Source organism: Dermacentor variabilis, chromosome 7 (assembly GCF_050947875.1).
Source record: "Dermacentor variabilis isolate Ectoservices chromosome 7, ASM5094787v1, whole genome shotgun sequence".
Lineage (NCBI taxonomy): Eukaryota > Metazoa > Arthropoda > Arachnida > Ixodida > Ixodidae > Dermacentor > Dermacentor variabilis.
The window spans coordinates 17,319,658-17,341,448 of NC_134574.1; the positions used below are offsets into that span (position 1 = coordinate 17,319,658).

Consider the following 21,791-nt stretch of genomic DNA (forward strand, 5'->3'; position numbering starts at 1 on the left):
CCGCCTTTGTGAGGTCAGTAGGAGGTTTATAAATGACACAGTGTACCCGACGAGAAGAAAGGGGGTGAACCGAGGGTCCCAATCTTTTATTAGTCATATGATAAGAATCCAACAAACACTGACACCAAGGACAACATAGGGGAAATTACTTCTGCCTAATAAATGAAATAAAGAAACGATAAATTATTGGAAATTAAAGTGGATGAAAAAGCTACTTGCCGCAGGTGGGAACCGAACCCACAACCTTCGCATTTCGCGTGCGCTGCTCTACCAATCGAGCTACCGCGGCGCCGTATCCCCATCCACTTTCTTGGGTATTTATGTGTCCTAGTAGAAACATGGGAGTGTTAGCCAGTGCCACCACTCACAGGCCCTGGCGGCGGACGTGGAACGTCCTTTTGGCCGCAGGCGTCACGAGAACGTGATCCTTTTGGGTGAAGGCTACTGGTCAATAAACCCTCACATGCTACCTGAAGGCATCAATGTTGCCGGATTCGAGACCCTCCTTATGTAATAAACGAGATGAAAGGGGTTTAACCGAGGGGCACATTTTTTTTATTAGTCATATCATAAGAAGCCAACAAACACTGACACCAAGGACAAGATAGGGGAAATTACTTCTGCCTAATAAATGAATCAAAGAAACGATAAGTTAATGGAAATTAAAGTTGATGAAAAAACTACTACTCCCACCTGTAGTTTTTTCCCACCTGAAAAAACTACAGGTGGGAACTAAACCCAAAATCTTCGCATTTCGCGTGCGATGCTCTACCAGTTGAGCTACCGCGGCGCCGTTTCTTCGTCCACTTTCTTGGGTATTTATGCTTCCTAGTAGAACCCTGGGAGTGTTAGCCAGCGCCACCACTCACAGACCGTGGCGGTGGATGTGGAACGTCCGTATTACCGCAGGTGTCACGAGAACGCGATCTTTTTGGGAAACCAAAAAGATCGCGCGTAGGGCTACATAGGGCTACATAGGGCTACATAGGGCTACATAGGGCTACATAGGGCTACATAGGGCTACATAGGGCTACATAGGGCTACATAGGGCTACATAGGGCTACATAGGGCTACATAGGGCTACATAGGGCTACATAGGGCTACATAGGGCTACATAGGGCTACATAGGGCTACATAGGGCTACATAGGGCTACATAGGGCTACATAGGACTACACATAGGGCTACATAGGACTACACATAGGGCTACATAGGAAAAACATGAGGAAGCAAGAGTAGGGGTGTGCCAGTTTACATTTGGGGGTGGCCCAACTAGAACTGTAAGGGTTGCACAACTTGAATGTGGGGAAGAAGCCAACTGAAATTAGGGGTATGTTTACGCATACTTAAATAACTCCAATTTAGTCCCAGCATGCTTCTTGATATAAGAAAAACTGATATGTACTAAAAAACTTAAATTTCCGTTTTTAGGCATGTGCTTTTAGCCATGGAAAGAAATAGAGCGTTAATTAAACTGCTAGAATACTGAAGAAACAAATCATACTTGCACGCTGTAATGCTTTAGCAAAGAAATGGTGTTTCAGCTCTAAAAATTTTTTAAGAAATGCTGCTCATTCGATCAAAATTTACTCTATCCTTACTTATTTTTTTTTTCATAAATATTTGTCCGCGAACAATTGTTTTCTGGGCATATGATTAAGTTGAGTAGGACGTTTTTTCTCCATTGTTTCATAATTTTTCGGGGGAACTATTCGAGCCTTTACTTATGCGCTGTTTCGGCAAAAAGGTGAAGCCGTACGATGTACCCAGCATGCTCTTTGGTTATCAGCCAGAGTGCATAGTCAGTGGTACCATTCTAGTACACTATATCAGTAGTAATAAATTTTAATGTTTATTTGAAGGCTGTAGGCAAAGCCATCATGCCTCAATGGTAGATGTGGCTTCAATCACCGCTTCTGTTCGCCTTAATGACGTAGCTGTATAACTGAGCAGCTACAGTCGGCGGTACTCAAAACAGATTTGTAGCTTCTATTTATGATGAACACTTCGAGGCAGCCGTGCTTCACAGCTATTTGCGACGATTCACAAGCCCTACTCAGTGCGAACACGTACAGAGACGCGAACGTGTGCGCCCACGCTATCCCTGTCATAACTCCAAAGCATAGATTCTTTTACATGCTATTCCTCCTAAAATTTCTTTCGCACCTATCTTTATTCTTCCCATGGTTGAAATTGTGTCGTGTGAACTCATGCGGTTCTCCAGAGAGGGTGCCACGCACCTGTTGGGATCGCCGCCGCTAGGAAGGCTGGAACGACTACAGGTGTGCGTGCGGGGAAAAGGGGAAAAAACATGGCGTAAGAATAAACGCATCGTTCGTTCTCATGTTCGAAACCCAACGTGTCTCGGTCTTCTTCCAAACCGCTGACAACACGACATGGTGGCAGCGGTGAACAAGAAGTCGCCTAGCATCCGGTGAGGGTTACGAAACGACCAAGATGCCAGACGGAAGGGGACCCCGTCGCTCAGTAAGCAGTGGCAGCGGGCCAGGAAAATGGCGCGAGCTTTTTTCAACCTGTTCGCCGTCGAACTGCCAGAGAAGTTGGACTTCCGAGACCCAAGTGACTGAAAACGTTGGGTCGCAAGGTGGGAATGCTATCGCATTGTGTCAGGAGTTCACGTTCGTGATGTAGCAACACAGATGGACATGTTCGTGTACACGATGGAGCAGGAAGTCGAAGACATATTGGCCTCACCAAGCCTCACAGCCGCCGACCTCGCGGAATACGTAACAATGAAAGCAAATTCGAGGGTCACTTTATACCTTGCAGAAAGGTCATTTCCGAGATGGCAAAGTTCAATCGTCGAAAGCAGGAAGCGAGCGAGTCAATCGAAGCGTTCATCACAGACCTGCACAAACTCGTTCAAACTTATGAGTACGGTTCATTGAAAGATGACCTCATTTGTGACGGACTTTTTGCGGGACTTTTGGACCTCGGGCTAATTGAAAAGTTCAACTAGAACCTATGCTCACACTTCTGTCTGCGATGAAAATTGCACAGAACTGCAGAATCGTCGAAAAGCAACACAACAACCTACGCGACACAACGCCGCATGGTGCTGCGGTCGTCGAGCTGCGACGGTCGAAACGACGCAGAACCAAGGAGGCGCGCGGTGGGAACCAGGCAAGCCAGCAGCTGTGCACTTCGCGGAACGAAATGTGTGCAAGTGGTGCGGCAGTACAGAGTAGCATTTCCGGAAAGCAGCGCAACAACTGTGGGAAAATTGCCCACTGTGCAGCAGTGTGCATATCGGTACGCCAGCAGCAGACAGGGCAAAGGGCGCGTGGATCCAGCACCAAGAGAATAGGAACATCAAACACCGGAGAAGTGTTTTTCGGTGAGGTCAGCGAGGCTGATACCCTCGAACCTTGGTTCGTCTTTGCACTTGTGAGCAGTCGTGCTGTTCACTTCGAAGTCGACACAGGAGCAGACGTGAGTATAATCGCTGCTTCGCAGTATGACAGCAGCCACATGGAGACAGAAAACTGCTGACAAAAGACTTTTCGCACAATTGCACGGCAAGGAAAGTCTGTTCAACAACAGGTTTTTGTAGTGGAAGGCTTGCAGACAGCACTATTGGGACGACCTGCCATACGTGCTCTTGATATACTGTCACACCTGGAGGCAATTGAGGCCAACAAAACCAAGCAAGAAACGCGGTTTCCCCGGAGGTGACACCGGAGTTCCGCCTACTCTTCACTAGACTTGATAAAATGAAACTTGTCTATAAGGTATGTATTGTGTTTTATAAAGACATGCACATCATGTTCAACTCGGCATTACTGCGCATGCCCACTAACGATCGAATCAACGAACATGCCCTCGAAAGCTATCTTAAGCGTGTTCCCTCTCCTACCCACAACGTATAAATAGTTGAGCAAATAAAGCAACGGCGTTCTGTGTAGACTGACACTTGGCTCGATCGTATTCTTTGCGTGAGCGGCACGAAACATGGTGTCAGAAGTGGGATTCTGGTCCACGAATGTGGGCGTGCGTTCGTAGCCTAACTAGAAGCCTAACTTATGCATGCAGTTGACTTGCAACATGTGAGAAAAGAATCAGTCCGCAAATAATACGTATTAGTCCTGTACAACGCCTCATACGTACTTATGGCTTGAATGTATAAGCTATGCAGTTCATTTGACGGACACAGTAACATGCACATACAATATGTATGTAGACCTTGCGTGCACGTGCGTGTTAATAAAACAGCACAGCTTCTGTCAGGACATGCCGCACCAACTAGACCCGATCAAAGATGTTCTATAGAATATTCAGCTGGTCTTATATTAATTTTATCACGTATTGTAGTTATTTCATAACTGCATGTAAAGCAAATTAAGGACTGTATCCGCCGCATGCGATAATGCATATTTAGACCAAGAACAGTACCTGCGGACAGCTTTTAATTTAGCCTTTACCATCATTTGTTACAGTAGTCTTATTGATTATGCCATCTGAGCGACTCACAGTTTTGTGTTTAGTTCACCAGCAATTATATACTGAACGCAGCTACACTATTTTGTATACTACTGCTGTCAAGCATTCTTCAGCCCTACAGGTGGTGTCATGAGTTCTAGGCCACTTGGACTTGGGCCTTTCTATCAAGTCAAATATCCCTCTTCAACAGTCAGTATAATGGACTACCACAGAACCGATAGTTCCAAGACCAATTCATGTATGCTGCTGGCCAATCAGACTGTGTGCGGGAACTTTATCCTGATACATCACTTCACCTCCACCAATAATCACACAGCTCAACCTGCTACATGTACTTAAGCCGCTGACAGAGGCAGAGGAAGATGTCGCACTTATGCAACCGTCACTCGTCACTTGAAATGTGAATGTGTGACCCAAACCATCGCGAGCATATTGGTCACACCCATGCGGCAGCACAAGGGTGGACTAAGCTTTAGAATAGTGTCACCATCTTAGGTGGTCTGTCATGAAGCTTTTGCCTGCAGGTATAGTTTCTATTTATTGGGCTTTCTCTTTTAAGAATTCACAGCTTTCATAACACTTACTGCACTTATGAAGGCACAGCACGAATACCACAACCGCAGAAGGTATCTGTACGTGCAAAGAAGGGAAAACTTATGGGTAAGTGAAAACAATGTATTTTCGCATTAGAAGATGTACAACTGGCAATACATGCCCATTCAGAACATGCAATAAGTACCATGTGTAAAAAATGGAGATTTGTGATGCCGAAAACCTGCATGCTTTTTCAATATTGATGTAAAGAAAATTTCCAGTCTGGGCTTTTGTATTGTGCGTGCACCCAGACATACAGCGCTGTAACAAAGTCTACAATGGTGAGCAATGCGGGAAGAAATTATTTTATTTGTGATGTGCAGATTTGAATAGTACAGGTGAATGCATACCCAATTTGCGACAACACATGTTTTCTTGTGAAGCAGGTTAACCTTTGGCACACGGGCTGAGGCACTCTTGACTGCACGCTTTTGTCCTCTTTCACAGTGTTCATAGGGGTACCATTTATTTGGCTACTCGAGTAGTGGCTAGGTAATACAGCACACCAATCTTCCCGCTTTGCGCAAAACACATTGTGCATTAGTGATCAGTAAGTATAAGTATATAAGTAAGTATAAGTCACCAGTAAGTATCTCCTTCACGTATAAACGTAATTCGTACCTGTTTGATTATACATTAAAGACTGTACAGTTATCACGAGTGAGCGAGTATAAATGTCTTGGGGTTTATTTAATATGTTGAATTTTGTCATAACTTACTGCAACGACAGTGGCTTCCAAAATTAGAGACCTGCTTTATTTTACTAGTGTAAGATTCATATTAGAGTACGCCTGTGTGGTCTGGAACCCGCAAACTAAAATTCTTTATAAAATGCTAGAAATCGCACAAAACCGCGCTGCTCGGTTTGTTTCTCATACTTATAACATTACTTCTAGTGTTACTACACTTAAAGGGACACTAAAGGTTAATATTAGGTGAACGTGGACTGTTGAAATAGCATTCCAGAAACCTCCAAACACTTGTTTCATGCCAAGAAGAGACTTATTTCAAGAGAAACTGCATTCTGAAGCTTCCGCGTACCTCTAGCGCAGTTAAAATCACCCGCCTTCCGATCGAGGAGTGGTGAATTCATCGTCTCATAGTGACGTTGCGTCGGTGAGTAAAACGGCGTCCGCAGATGGCGCTACGGCTTCTCTGCGGAAAACGCAAACGCGCGGCCAGAAACAGAGCCAAGACAGAGCCGACAGTATCGAGAAAGCGGAACTATGGTGGCTAGTGGAAGGTAAAGCGCGTGACGATCAGCTGGTTCTTTATTTTATGACGCCAACTTTGACGCTCGGTGCAATGGACGACCCTGACAACGACACGCTGGCTCGCGATGCTGGGCGCGACTTCAGCGATTTAAGCACTGATGAACGTGACCTGCTGCTGAGGGCTCGCGCTGCCGGCGTCGTTGCGTACTACTACGACGGCAACTGTATGTCATGGCTGTGCATATTCGCATATGTGTAGCTTTTCCTTCGTGAAAACCAAATGCCGCACTCAGCGCCCCGTCTTCGACCTGCAGTTCTTGCGCTTCGGAGAATGCAGGCAAGACCGACGGAAGCGCGCTACGGGAAAGCATTGCTTTGAAAGGCACTTCACACGACTTCAGTAAGTCGGCGTTGGACTCGTAATCCTCTGGACGAAAGTGCAGCGAACACACTATGCGATTTTTAGGCTATTTGCCAACGCGCTGTGGCAGAGGTACGTCACATAACCACTTCAAGCGGAGAGGTTCCCTTGTTGGCACACACTGATAAGTAACGCTGGATTCGGCGCTTTTCCTGCCCTTGGCCAAGTTCCGCGGACCGTTCGCGCATCCCACAACATCACATGGACGTGGCATTCTCGCTGCTTGTTCCGACTGCAAGTTTCGCGAGCAAGCAGAACCAGCGCAGCACGACGCGATAACGAAACAACTGAAACTCCGAAGCGCGCGCGGCGCAGAGTCGAGCGAAAACGGAACATTTTGGCCACCCATAATACTGAAGTGTAACGTCAAAATGTTATTTCTTCTTAGAATCGAACAGAATCAACAAGTAGCATTTTCTTCCGGTTTATAATCTAATGAAATCATCTTTTTAATTGGAGTAGTTGAGTACTAGTGACATAACTTATGAGGAGGAGTGCCTTCGTCATCGGGCTAGTACCGTTGTTTTCAATCTAAATAAGGTACCTTACTAGCAATATAAACTATTATTTGCTTTCAAATAAATATTCTCATTTAAAAATCTGATGAGTATATATCTGTATAAGGTGAACATTATACATACATATTGCTTCTGATGAATTGTACACTCACTGCTTAACCTTCACTTTCTTGCGGCATCAATTTAACCGCAAATGTACAACGTATTTACACATGGTAAGAACTTCCCTCATGGCTGAGCGTATCTCTTATTTTTTTTTTCTGCTTCAGCTAAGATATTATTTTGTTTGGGAAGTTTACAAGCAGCAAGCATTCAATTTCTAAAAGGCATGTTTTATGCCGTGTTCGTCTTTGATTTTATGTATGTAAAAAAAAAGAAAAGGCATTTTATGCGTCAAAGTGTATTATGCACATTACTGAAATTGACAGAGGAAAAAAAGAAACAGGACCGAGCAAATGCAAGCATATCAGAAAGTTGTACTCGAAGTCGCACACGCGTGCTCAATGTTTAAGAGGAGTGACTTGTCACTCTGCGCAGCTGTATTCTGTGACAGTTGTGCAGGTTCTCGCAAGCTGTCACTGGCACAACTAGAAACTGTGCCATCGCGCCGAACACAACTGAGTATAGATGGGGATATTTGGGGATTCTAGGACGACTCACTTTTGCGTGACGTAGAACACGGCGCCCTAGATGATGCGATAGGTTTTGCTCAAGCAGCCAGTGCAGCGCGCTCTCAAAGCAATCGTCCTAGAATGCATCAGACGTTGCGATATGACGTGATCGCTATGCATTTTTAAAAGGTAGCGCAGGTTTTTGCGACGCGTTCCACCCTCGTAGGCACGCAAGTGAACGCGGTCGGAATGGACGGGCGGATTGAGCATGCCTCGGCCATAAAAGCCAATTTTGGTGGCAGAAAAGCAGGGTGACTACCCCCAAATTACGGAGACGTACAGAAACAGAGTTCCCTGTAGCGGTTCCGAAGTTTGATGCTGGGAATGCGAGTTTTTTTTTTTTCACCCTCCTCTTCTCTGTCCCTCGAGAAATCGCAGCTGCACCAGTAGGAAAAAGAAGCGATCTGTGCCAGCACTGGCCGACAGGAGGATGCCACGGAGTGCACACATGCCAGCATAGCTGCTGCTGGTGATGCTACGTCACTGCAGCTACCTGTATTAGTGCAGACAAGCAAAATACTGCACATATTGGGGATAAAGCTAAAGACAATTTTTATGACGTTTTAAGGTTACACGAAATCTTTATGAAATAAAATCAAGTGTTCCCATAGCGCAATATTTCGCAAATCTGGCTGGCTGAATTCGGGGCCTTCAATAAAGAAGCCACATTGCGCCACACTTGAAATACGTCGAAGCCGAGAGTATCTTGTGGTTGAGAGCCGTCAATAAACCTCCTTGAGCGTCGGCCGGCGCCAATGCCGAATGTCCGTTGAAAATTGGTTCCTTGTGATTGGGCCTTAAGAGAAAACGAATTGTTGGTTCACATGCTCGAAACCCAATCTGTCTCGATGTTTTGCAAACCCCCGACAACGCGACAGAAATAAAGCTCTCAGATGTAATTTCAGTGCGCCAAGAAATAAACAGGGGCTAAAACAAAAGCGCTATACAAAAGAGCTGTCATCCCGCTCGCATTAACGCGTGGTGCAGTCTGCTACTTTACATCGGACAAGGGGGCGCCACCATCGATGGGCGAGAGCACGTGATTAGAAACGAGCGCGAAGCGTGGGCGGAGATGGCGCTGCTTGAATCATTGGGGGGCTTTAATTCGAACTGCTGCCACTTATAGCTCCGATTACCTGGTGATTTGTAACAGTAAGAAATTGAAGGCTGAGCTAAAAAAAAGGAAAATATGTCTAAGTAAAATAGGAAGCTGGTTCTGTATCACACAATCACAATGAATACGTAGAAACATGGCACAAGCGGCACCGATACTAGCTACGACATTTATGCATGAAGTATTGTCAAATTTCCTGTTAAGGTCAGAAAACAGAAAATTCAGTGCCTGTGGAAATTCAAGTGGCTTAGTAGTGGCTGCAGTAGCAGCTTCAGAAGCGCACTTCCGCCAAAGCTTATAGTTTGGCGCGGTAGTGTTGCGATAGCCAGTATCTTGTATCTTAATACACAGGATACATTATTTCATGTATCGGAATAACAAATACTGACGCGGGTCTTGCCACAGCTATCGTGATACAGATACAAGATTCCTAAAGAGCATCTAATAGTATCTAATATACATGGTAACAATAAAATTCAAACAGCGCTAGACGACAGGACCAGAAAGAGGAGGAGACAAACACCTCCTCCTCTATCTCCTCTCCTCTTCTCCGCTTTCTGGTGCTGTCGTCTAGCGCTGTTTGAATTTTATTGTTACCATGGAACACCAACTCGCCCAATCCGCTGCCCTTCTAATATACGTGTATCTTCGACACTGCCCAGTATTGGATTAAGTATATTAACACGAAGGCGAAGAACTGAAAGTGATAGCGAGGTTTAGAGTCGCTCTGTAGACTTCTCAGAGCCCTGACGTTATAATAAATTATATAACATTTTAGCGCAAGCAGACAATGAGATAAGGGAGACGTAGCCACCGCGAAGTGCAACATGGTGCCTGCGACTGTCTGCTTGCGCTAAAATGTTACTCAAGTTCGCGTGCCAACACACAGCAGTGCTGCAGTTATGAGGAACGTTGCTGGCATCGCACCTTGGTCGTGCACGAGGTGATACCGTAGAAAAAACTGGCAGTTGTGAGCACCCACAGAAAGGATTACGGCAGATTTATTTTTGAGTTTATTATCCGTTACGCTCAGAGCAGCCTATGGAATTCATTGCATTGCGCCCAGAGCAGTTTAACAGAAACGCTAATGTGCTCCAGGAGAGTATTGCGAGGCTAGTTGCTAAGGCATCATTTGGGAGCTTTGGGTGTTTCGTGCCTAAAGCGCAGTTCCTAAATAGTGCTAGTGTGGGCGCGCAAGGCGCTCATGCCAGGAGCGGAAGCCGGAAAGGTGTCCTGGCCAGGGTCGATCGAAGAGCCCACTAAGCTTCGTCGCTGTTGTCTCTGCGGACACTGCACACGCGTAGGCCGCAACTGCGCATCCGCGATACTGCCTCACCGCGCTATGGCCGAAGTACGTCTCGGTTGTCAGTAGAATTCATCGAGCGTCTGTCTGTCGCAATGACATGTTTCGGTTTACTTACTTATTCACTATACCTTCATGGTGGGAGGCGGTTGGAACTTATTTTGGCAGAACACCGTTGGTCGCGTCCTCGGGTCTCGTAACCTGTGTTTTTAACAGCTTGGATCTTGTAAGGTGTGACACCTTGTATGCGACACACAGGACGTCATTCTGTCGTGAAAGCCGAGTGCGCGGCGGAATCTCAGGCGAGCGTTGCTGCTGTTTCTCTGAGCACAATTTGTCATTCAATTTGCTGCTTTCGCTGGCATCACTCATTCCCATCCGCACATACGCTCTTCTATGAGTTGATCAAAGCATTGTTGTACATCTGTTCGCAAACCGTGCCTTGCAGGCATAAATGCAGCGCTTGCGCTTTGCGAAACGCAGGTGGGCATGGTGATGTGGATTGACCTTCGCGGTGGTCGCTGCTCCATGGGCGACGCGTGCTCGAACCCGGCAGACGATGAGGGCGTTTATAAGATGCTGTTGAAGAACTTCAACCGCCACTACAAGAGTAACCGGGCACCCTTCAACCTCTTCTATCACTCGGCCTGGTTCAATACGCAGCACCACAAGAAGGGCTTCTTGCGCTTCCTCGACCACATACTGTCCAAGGGCGATGTCTGGCTCCTCACCAACTGGCAGCTCATCCAGTGGATCCGCAACCCGACGCCCAACAGCAGGTGCGTTGACTCCCTTTATTTTGAGGACAAGTTGACCTCAGACGCTATTGGCGTATTGGAGACTTGGGTATCTTGTAATTACTTCTAGAAAGAAACGGTTGGTAAGGTTAGTTGTAGTTTTTGTATGAGCATGAAAATGGTAACAAATATTACCTCGTCGCTTAGAAACACTCAACAACTCGAGATATGACAACTAGAGATATAATAAAAGTTGCAAGACCATTCAAGCTCCAGTTGAAGTCGATGAACGACAATGTCTACCTGAATGAGTTGGGAGTTAAAAAGGAGGGCACTCACTGCGCACCGCACTGAATCTCGTCCCCCGCCTCAGGCGAGTATGAGTGTCGGACTCTAGTGTTTTTTTTTCTTTTGAGTGCACTATCTTCGGCATTGGCTTACATTTTAGAGTGCGCAGTTTTCGGGATCGGCCCACATTGCGCGTATGATGATGTGGTAAATAATTTTTAATGAACTTCCTCGGTTTTACCTGCCAACACTTGGATGCATTTATGAGGAACGCCACTGTGGGGGAAGGCCTGAGTAGCCTAATGGTTACTGTATCGGGCTTCTGTGTGAGAGGTTCTCTTTATGAGAGCTACAGCGTTACAGAGAGAGAGAGAGAGAGAGAGAGAGAAAACATTATTGTTTACGGAAAGGCAGAGAGGTCGGCCTGAGCTATACCTTACCCTGGCCTACCACTCTACACTGGGGAAAAGGCACGGATAGGAAAAGGGCTGATGATTAGGGATGACGATATGAGGAGGAGGTGCGCGTATACAAGATCACAACGTTGTAGCATCTCTAAAGCCCTGCGTCCAGCCCAGTGGCTTGTAGAAAGGCTATAGCGGCACTGGTAATATAGGCTGGGCTGTTCGCATTAGGCCAACGACCCAAAATAAACTCGTCTGATATCTTATCGACGTTTGCCATGGAAGAGACCAGTTACTGTCGCTCTTGTGTGCACAGTGCGACAGACGCGGGCAAAAGGAACAGAAGGGGGGCCATATAACGTAAAACTATTCCAATATGTTTTTATTCTAATCTTCTGGCGTCAAATTTGCATAACCGCCGACGCAAGCATCGGGCGGTCACCCGCAGGGTTTTCTGAGCAAACCAATCAAATGCTCCCCTCGTTCATAGAAGGTCACTTTCGTTTGCTTGAAAAACGAATAACATTGCCTGCACTGAGCGGCTTGCCTTATCTAATTGGCTCACAAGAGGCTAGGAGCATGCTCAATTGGAGACGGATTCGATGGCGCCGAGCCACTGCACTGAATATCGATAACCGGATGAAGAGGGTGGGGCCGGCGTCTGCGATTGGTCCGCTTTCTCTTACTTAGCTTGCGATGGCTCGTCGACGATCGCAGCGGCATGCAACGGAAGCTTAAGAATGACGCTAAAACGGATCCTCAGGAAAGAAGAGTTGGCAGAATGATGTCGTAAACATGCCGAAAGTTCTCGAAAACCATGTACGGCCACGCAAAAAGTTTTATTACACGCAAATAAACCCATGCTCTCCGGCAGGGGCGAGTAGCCACTGCCGGAGCGATCGGAGGCATCCATCTTTTATTGCTTTGGGAACGGGGCAGCCTGCGGCTATTCAGAAGGAAATTCAGCTTTGTTCGGCATATTAATGCATCTTTAACACGTACGCGTCACTTTTACGCGGTAAGTTTAAGTGGTTTTGTGACGTCGCGTGAGAGGCAGGTGAAGTGGGTGCAGCCCGAAAACTTTTGACCAATTGCCCAGGGCTAATCGCAAAAAGGTGTCGAATCAGAAATAACTATTCTTGCTTTGTTCGGTCAGTTTAGGCATCATCAGTGTGTACACATCATATCAGATGGGGAGGTATCGTGGTTTTCGTGACGTCGCGTGACAGACAGGTGAAGTGGGGGTGATCGAAAAAAGTTTTTGACCAATCGCGGTGGGCTGATTGCAGAATTGGAATAGGAAAGTTTGGAATAGTTTTACGTTATAGCGCCCGGAGATACAATACAGCGCTGTGTACTAAGCTAGCATTAAGCTTCGCGAACTCGCCCAATTTTTATCTCAGAGGTTCTTTGTTTGAATCCAGCCACTCTATGATTTTATTGATTTATTCTTTAAAAAACTATGGCACAAGTAATGCTTCTCACGATAACTGTCGACGGTAATGCGTTGGCATTTATTCAATATTGCGACACGACGTACTGCGACCTTCAAAAACGAGTTGTGCGTGAGGCTTGTACTGTAGCAGATCTCCTCTTTCGCGCTTCCCTAAGAATAGGCGGTGCAATCTTGCACCACCACTGCGAAGCCTGAGCGAGGCCTCCGACATGCATGGCGCGCCGGTTTGTGCGAAAGCTGACAAAACGCTTCATGCGGCAACGGGGCTTTTTCGGCGTGCTATTTTGTTGGCACGCTGAGCCATCTAGTGGCACTGCCAGAAACTCCGTGCGTGGCGTTGTTCGAAACGAGAAGTTCGTGCCGGTGGCCGTGAACGCTGAGAATTGTTCCCTCGCTTGTCTCAGTGACACATGCTTAGTGACCGTCGTTAGGAGAGGTTCACTGAAGAGCGGCCCAGCGCATTTGTGACGCAGCCTGCTAATGCGTTGGATTGCTGTCCTTGAGAAACCGTCGTGACGTGGGTTTGATCCTGCTCGGCACCGCAGAAAATTAAAAGGTCGTTCTCGTCATTGTAGCGCGGTACACTCCCAGTGCGACATATCTAATTACCCAACTGGGCAACAAAGAGGTTCATTAGAGACGAGCACGAGCCGAGTGACACTATCCACTATTCCAAGTCGGCGTCAAATTGTTTCGTCAAACATCGACATCTACCCAGCCCCACGTATGCAGCTATCCACGTCGGCATGAAAGATGTTCGTTGAAAAGCGGCGCGTGTGCACACAATGCCGCATATTCCGTGACCCAAGTGTACGGGAAAACATTTAGATACAAACTTATATAGGCACAAGCATAGATGGATAGAGGCATAGCCCTCGGAAAGTGCGTCAAGGCCAGAATGCTAACGCTTTAAAAATTTCGTCATAAAGGCAAGACAACGAATGTGATAGCAAAAGGTTAGAATGTTAGACCAAGTGTACGGCTTGTAGCTTTAGTGGCATTATTTTTGCAGTAAACTTAAGCTGACTATGTAAACACGCGTGGCAAACACAACAAGAGAAAAAACTCGAAACGCAGGAGGAAGCCGACGTATGGTACACTGGGTGGCAAGGGTGTCGAGAACGTCGGCGGCAGGGTCTGCGATACAAGTTTGGCGTAGGTGGAGCGGCGGTGCACTCTGGGTTTCCCTCGGGTACTTGTCGAAGGGTTGGAGCCAACGATGGCGTAAGGTTTGGGACGGCAGCGAGTAGACACAGCTGCAGAGTGACTCCGGCTCAAATGAACTCTTTAATCCCGCAGAGTAGGGGGCCGCAGAAAGTTAAGCTCGAAAACGAGGCACCTTGGGTGGAATAACCTCGGGTCAAGAGACGTTGTCTATGGAGCTCATCATAACTCTGACAAAGCTAAGCAACTTCTACGATGGGCTGCGCGCTTTTCGACGGGAGAAATTGAAAGGCGTCGTCTACGATGCCCTTCACGATATGACCGATCTTTACGGGTTGCGTCATTGATGCATTGACGCGCTTATCGATGACGTCTTCTAGGTAGTTGGTCAAGTTCCCACCGGGCTGTTGGGAACGGTTGCGCAAGCGCTCCTCGGCACGAAGCTTGCGCACAACGGGGCGACCGAAAACTTGCGTGAACCTTGTCTCGACGCCGGACCAGCTGCGAGGGTCAGATTCGTGGTTCAGGAACCGCGCGTTCGCGACGCCCGTGAGGTAGAAGACCGTGTTCTCAAGTTTATGAGTATCGTCCCATTTGTTGTGGGCACTCGCACGTTCGTAGGATGCGAGCCAATCTTCGACGTCATTTCAACGCTGTTGAACGGGGAACTAAAATTCCTCACCATTGCCAAAGTCAGTATTTTATTTAGTTTACAGACATTTCATAGGATTGCGTCTTTGATTTTGGAACGCGTAAATTTCACGATTTTGAAACGATTTTTACCACCTGAATGACGACCGAGGCGATGAGCTCTTTCTAAGTAATGATCTTCCACGGTTATTCCCAGCTTATTGCCGCAGAAATCAGTGATAATTTTTTTTGAATTCGGCCCATATTTCGCTGTCAGTAGGGTCACAGATATCATAGAAGATCAAGTTATTTCGGCGTGATATGTTTTCCGCGTATTCCAGACGGTTTTCTATTTCCTCAGTTGTGCGGGACATACTCCTTCTGTCTTCCCGCATCCTTTCAATGTTGTTTCAGAGGGGAAGTGCTTAGTACTGTATTTCTAGATCGGCCATTGGTTTGCATAAGCCGGTTACTGTTTTATCAGTAGTACTTATCTGGGATTTGAGGCCCTGTAGATTGGTAATTAACGTGGTCTGGCCTACGGATAACTTCTGAAGCTCTGCGAGCAGAGCATCATTTCCGTTAGGACCCGGGTTCGTTTCAATATCTCTCGATAATGCGATCATAGAATGAATAACAGGAGCACACTCAGCAGCAATGGCAAAACAGCACCGTGGGGCCGGAAGCTGCACCAAAACATAATTGCTCGATTTTTTGGTGAACAGCGTTTAGGATTTTCTAACCTGCATCGCAAAAATCAACGGGTCAGATGGCTGTCTTGAGCTGCAGTCACCGAGCCCATGGGGCGATGCTGGTGCCGCGAGCGCTTATATATCCGATGAGACTGTTGACGTCCATGATGATGTGATCGTCAACCCGCCGCGGTTGCTCAGTGGCTATGGTGTTGGGCTGCTGAGCACGAAGTCGCGGGATCGAATCCCGGCCACGGCGGCCGCATTTCGATGGGGGCGAAATGCGAAAACACCCGTGTGCTTAGATTTAGGTGCACGTTAAAGAACCCCAGGTGGTCAAAATTTCCGGAGTCCTCCACTACGGCGTGCCTCATAATCAGAAAGTGGTTTTGGCACGTAAAACCCCAAATATTATTATTATTATGTGATCGTCCATGATGCCTTTGGTTTCCGTAGCCACATTTACCCTGGCAGCACGGTCATCCCATGCGGACAGTCCATGAGGGACAGCTGGGAGCATCCTGCGTTTCGCTCTCCCGCGTCCCTGGCTTTCTTGCTCGGCGTCCGTTTTTCCAATGAATCACCAACAAGCCCAAGCTTCCAGGCTAAGTCGCTTCGGAGCACGGCAGTGCGCACTCCGGTAGCACACCGGAAGGGATGCGCGCTGAGGTCGATAGTAGCAGATGGGCAAACATACGGACGATCGTCTGCACACCAAAGATTACCGGATTAGATGGCTTCGTTGAGGTGCAGTCACCGAGCCTGCCAAGAGTATGTTGGGGGTTAATGGAAGGTCCAGAAGGTGAGACGACGGTAGGTGAGCCGGGCGTACCAGATGGCCGCTGGTCTGGAGGTAGTAGGCATCGGTCGCGCAGGAGGTCGGTTAGGAGCGGCAGTGTAGGTTAGAGGTGCACTCACAGGCGGCAGTTAAGAGGGAGGTGGAAGCGCCTCAGCAACTTGCGGCTGGATTACACGACAGAGCGAAGGGTCTAGTGTGGAAGCACGTTAAGTAACACATGCCAAAACAGACAGCTGACAAGCCAGTTCATCCCGAATGTATTGCTGAATCTGCGGCAGCAGGCCGGAAAGATCAGCAGAAACACATCCGGGCTCCAAGGCAGAGAGCTCCGGGCATTGCGAACTCGTGCCACGGGTTAAAAGGCACTGTTTGCGGGGCCTGTCACGAGCATATAGAAGGCATCGTTGTCTATGCCTTTCATCATATGCCTCATCTGCTTCGGTCATAGACGCACTCACGGGCTTAGAGAGCTCGATGACGTCCTCAATGTAGCTCGTGAAGGTCTTACCGCTTTGTTGAGCTCCACCACGCAAACGGTGTTCAGCGCGGAGTCTGCACAAAGCGCGAAGACCGAAGAACGAACTGAGCGCCTCTTTGAATGCTGATCAGGTTGTAAAATCAGCTTTGTGGCTTCTGAACCACGAATTAGCCACATCGGTCAGAGAAAAGATGGCGTTGGTTAGCTTGGTGCGGTCATTCCACGTGTTAAATGCGCTAACGCGTTCACACTCTGCAAGCCAGTCCTCCAGGTCGTGATCGTCGGTGCCACTGAAGGTCGCAGGGTCACGATGACGTACCGCACCAGAACATACGACAGCCCTGGGGGCAGGAGCGGCTTCCGAGGGGCCGGCGCCGTCAATCATTGTGGACGCAGATGGTAACGTACGGCTTCGGAGCTCCAGGGCTGTGAAGACGGGTGCCCAGCAACCTCCATGAAATGCCGCGGGATGTTCTTGTATGTAAAGTGCGCAGGCTGCCTGGCAGAATACCAGTAAAACTGGGCAGTCTCAGCTGCACAGCGATCGAGCGCGCACTACTAGTTCGTCTTCTTCTTCCCCACTTCACTGTGCCGGCGCCGATAATGTCAAGTACGATATATATTACTCCGACGAAGGCCGGTCCTGACACGAAACTCTTCGCCTTGTGTGCGCGCGTGTGTGTGTGCGTGCGTGTGTGCGTGTGTGCGTGTGTGTGTGTGTGTGTGTGTGTGTGTGTGTGCGCGCGTGTGTGTGCGTGTGTGTGTAAATATGCAGCCATAGAACAGAGAGAGCTGATGACATAGAGGTAATCAATGAAACTGTAACTAGGCCGGCTTCAGAAGCAGCAATGGAAGTGGGAGGCAATGTACCAAGGAGTAGGTAAGCTCTCCCAAGGAACGAAGGACCTAATAAATAACCGACAAAGAATGAAACAGTCCAACTCTATAGATAAAATAGCACTCACGGAACTGTCAAAACTAATCAATAAGGAGAACAAAACGGATATTCGAAATTATAACGTAAGAAAGTCTGAGGAAGCAGCAATAAATAGACGCAGCATGAAATCAGTGAGATGAAAACTTTTCATAGTACTAGTCAAGATGAATACACTGATAGATAAGCAGGGTAATTTCATCGGTATTTTCGAAGACATCGTAAAAGTAGCGGAAGAATTCCGTACTGATCTGTACAATACCAAGAGCAGCCAGGGTACTTTCAATGAAAGTATCCTGGCAGGTTACAGAGGCTCCTACTATACCTTGCCAGGAAGATAGAAAGGCCTCAGAAGACATGAAACGAGGAAAGGCAGCAGGAGCAGATGGAATAACAGTCGCTTTAATCAAAGATTGAGCAGACATCATGGTTGAAAAGCTTGTGGCTCTTTATACGAAGTGTCTCACGACTTCAAGGGTCCTAGAGAACTGGAAGAATGCCAACAATACACTAATCCACAAAAAGGCAGACGTTAAAGAATGGAAAAAATTATGCGCCCATAACCATACTTCTAGTATGGTATAAAATATTCACCAAGATGATTTCCAATTGAATAGGGGCAACACTTGACTTCACTCAACCAAGGGAACAGGCTGGCTTCAGAAAGGGATCCTGAACAATGGATCACATTCATCTAGCAGGTAATTGGGAAATCTCCAGATTACAATCATCCTCTCTGCATGGCTTTCATAGAATACGAAAATGCATTTGATTCAGTAGAGATACCAGCAGTGAGTGAGGCATTACGTAATCAAGGAGTACAGGGGGCTTACGTAAATATCTTGCAAAATATATATCAAGATTCGACAGCTACTCTAATTCTCCACAAAAAAAATAGTAAGGTATCTGTAAAAAATGTGGTAAGATAAGGAGATACAATCTCTTCAATGCTATTCACTGCGTGCTTGTAAGAACTATTCAAGCTATAAAATTGGGACGGCTTAGGAGTACGGATCAACCGAAAATATCTCAGCAACCTTCGGTTGGCAGATGACATTGTCCTGTTCAGCATCACTTGGGATGAGTTAAAACAAACGATTGAGGACTTTAACAAAGAGAGCGTAAGAGTGGGGTTGAAGATTAATATACAGAAAAAAAAGGTAATTATCGATAGATTGGCAATAGAACAATAGAAACATATTGTAATGAAGCAGACGCGCCCCTGTGTATGTGCCGTCTGAAGAGGAAGACGAAGGGCCGTGCTGTGATCTTGAGCGACCCCCGTACTTCGGAAAGCCCATGTAGTGCTTTGATTTACCTAGCGCTCCACAACGTTGTGAACGAGAATAAACCTCATCGCATTTCGTGAAGGTTGCTGAGATCCTTCGCGTCGTCCTGGAGCTTCGCACTCGAACCCTGCTAACAAGATCGCCTTGCACTATGCCTGCACTGTCATCTGCGCCGGCGTCCCTCGTCAACGCGACCCACCCATTTTCAGTGGGACCGCCGAACACGACGTGGAAGACTGGCTCTCATCGTACGAACGTGTAAGTGCCCATAACAAATGGGATGACCAGTCTAAGCTGATCCACGTGCCGTTCTACCTCGCCGACGTAACCAAACTTTGGTTCTTCAACCACGAATCAGACTTTACAAGCTGGTCCGCGTTTAAGACTTTGTTCGCTAAAGTGTTTAATCGCCCAGCTGTGCGTAAGCTACGCGCTGAACTTCGTCTACGCCAGCGCTCACAGCAGCCTGGAGAGACATTCCCCAGCTACATCGAGGATGTTCTCGATTTGTGCAAGCGGGTAAATCCCAGCATGTCAGAGGATCACAAGATCAAACACATCCTCAAGGGCATCGAGGACAGCGTATTCCAGATGTTGCTCGCCAAAAGCCCAACTAGCGTATCCGTCCTCATTAACCTCTGCCAGAGCTTTGACGAGCTGCGCCGCCAACGTTCCATCGCCCGCCAGAACATTCAGCACGCCGATTCCGTCTCGAGCATCGCGGTTTCTACCGAAATAACCAATTCGACCCTCTCGCAGCATATCAAAGATTTTATCCGTGAAGAGGTGGCCAGGCAGCTCTCACTGCTGCCTCACAGTGACGCACCTACGGCAGCTTTTCCTCCAACGCTGCAGGAAGCCATCCGAAATCAGATATCTGAAGCGCTCCCTGCAGCTCCTACAACCCCCCCCCCACCCAACCCTATGAGTGTGCCGCTGGCCCATACCAACTTTGCCAATCACTCTACGTCGCTTCCGCTCAGTTATGCAGCCGTGGTTGCACGGCCACTTGCGCAGACAGCTTCCTTTTCATCGCCCATGCATCCGGCTTCATTTACAGTTGCCCGACCGTCACCACACTTTTATCGTCCCACCGAGACGTGGTGCACTCAAGACAACCATCCTATCTGCTTCGCCTGCGGTATTGCTGGCCATGTGGCGCGCTTCTGTCGCCGCCGCGCCTCAACTGCGCGTACCAGCTTTGACACGCCCAGCTACGCGCCACAATACGCCGCCACGCCTCCATTATCACCGCGACGTCTCGACACTGATCGCCGGTTGGAAACTCGGCGTTCCCCTTCCCCTCGTCGGCGTTCGATTTCGCCCCTGCGTCGTCGAGTTCCCACTGAAGAGGGAAACTGACTGCTGCAGTTCCTGAGGCAAGAACTGCAAATACATCGACGTTTTCAAGACCTCAATTTTCGCCGCAAAATGTAATTACCGTTTTTGTAGAGGGAGTACCAGCAGTGGTACTAGTCGATACCGGAGCAGCCGTTTCCGTTATTTACGAGGGCCTTTGCCGCAAGCTACGAAAAGTGACTACAGCTCGTGTTGGCCTGGTGCTCGCCACTGCCAGAGCGCAGCGAATTCACTCTTCAGCTGTATGCACGGCCCGTGTCGTCATCAACGACGTTCTGTACATAATCGAGTGTTTTGTGCTACCATCGTGCTCTCACGACCCCATCCTTGGTTGGGATTTCCTGTCACGTCATCATGCTGTCATTGACTGTTCGCGTGCAGAAGTGTCGCTTTTACCACTATGTGAATCACTGCCGACCAGCTCTCCTCATTTTGCCAACAAACTCACTGTTGATGCCGACACAACCATACCTCCTGAGTCGTCGATGGCTGTTGTCTTGTCGTCTGATTGCGCATCTGACGCCACCGTAGTGTTCACGCCGTCCGATGTGTTTGCTCAACGCAAGGGCATTGTTCTTCCGTTTGCCGTGCTTACTGTAACATCTGGGTCAACTGTGATGCTGGTCACCAACTACTACCAGTACCCGAACAGCCTATTGCGTGGAGAGACAGTAGGATACTCCCGAACGGTCGACTACGTCGACGACCTCGATGTTCCTGCCGACTCCCTCCGTCACGTTGACGCCATCGCTTCGGTCTTCGGCTCATCACCTTCAGTATGTTTTGACAACGCCATCGATTCTGCACTTTCCCCATCTCATCGCCGCCAACTTCCCGCTCTCCTTCACAAGTTTGTCTCTTTTTTCGACTGTCATCAGACGTCACTGGGCCGTGCCACCGGTGTTTCTCACATCATCGACACCGGTTCCCAATCCCCCTTGCGACAGCGCCCGTATCGTGTCTCTGCCGAAGAGCGCCGTATCATCACGGAGCAAGTGGACGACATGCTCAAACGTAAAGTCATCTGTCCCTCTCAAAGTCCTTTGTCTTCACCTGTCGTGTTGGTGAGGAAAAAAGATGGCTCCATTCGCTTTTGTGTCGACTACAGACGCCTAAACAAGATAACGAGGAAAGACGTTTATCCTCTGCCTCGAATCCATGACGCTCTCGGCTGTTTACAAGGCGCAGAATACTTCAGTTCCTTGGATCTGCGCTCCGGGTACTGGCAAGTTCCAATGGCCGAGCCTGACCGTCCGAAAACCGCATT

At 48.0% G+C, this 21,791-nt stretch overlaps 1 protein-coding gene across 1 annotated transcript in view; it reads left to right on the forward strand.

The window, feature by feature from the left end:
* Cda5 (Chitin deacetylase-like 5) overlaps positions 1-21,791 on the forward strand; it is a 345,833-nt gene that overhangs the window by 289,871 nt on the left and 34,171 nt on the right. Inside the window, exon 7 of the mRNA XM_075698287.1 lies at positions 10,778-11,073. Coding sequence (XP_075554402.1) covers positions 10,778-11,073 — 296 coding nt within the window. The remainder of the gene's footprint in view (positions 1-10,777; positions 11,074-21,791) is intronic.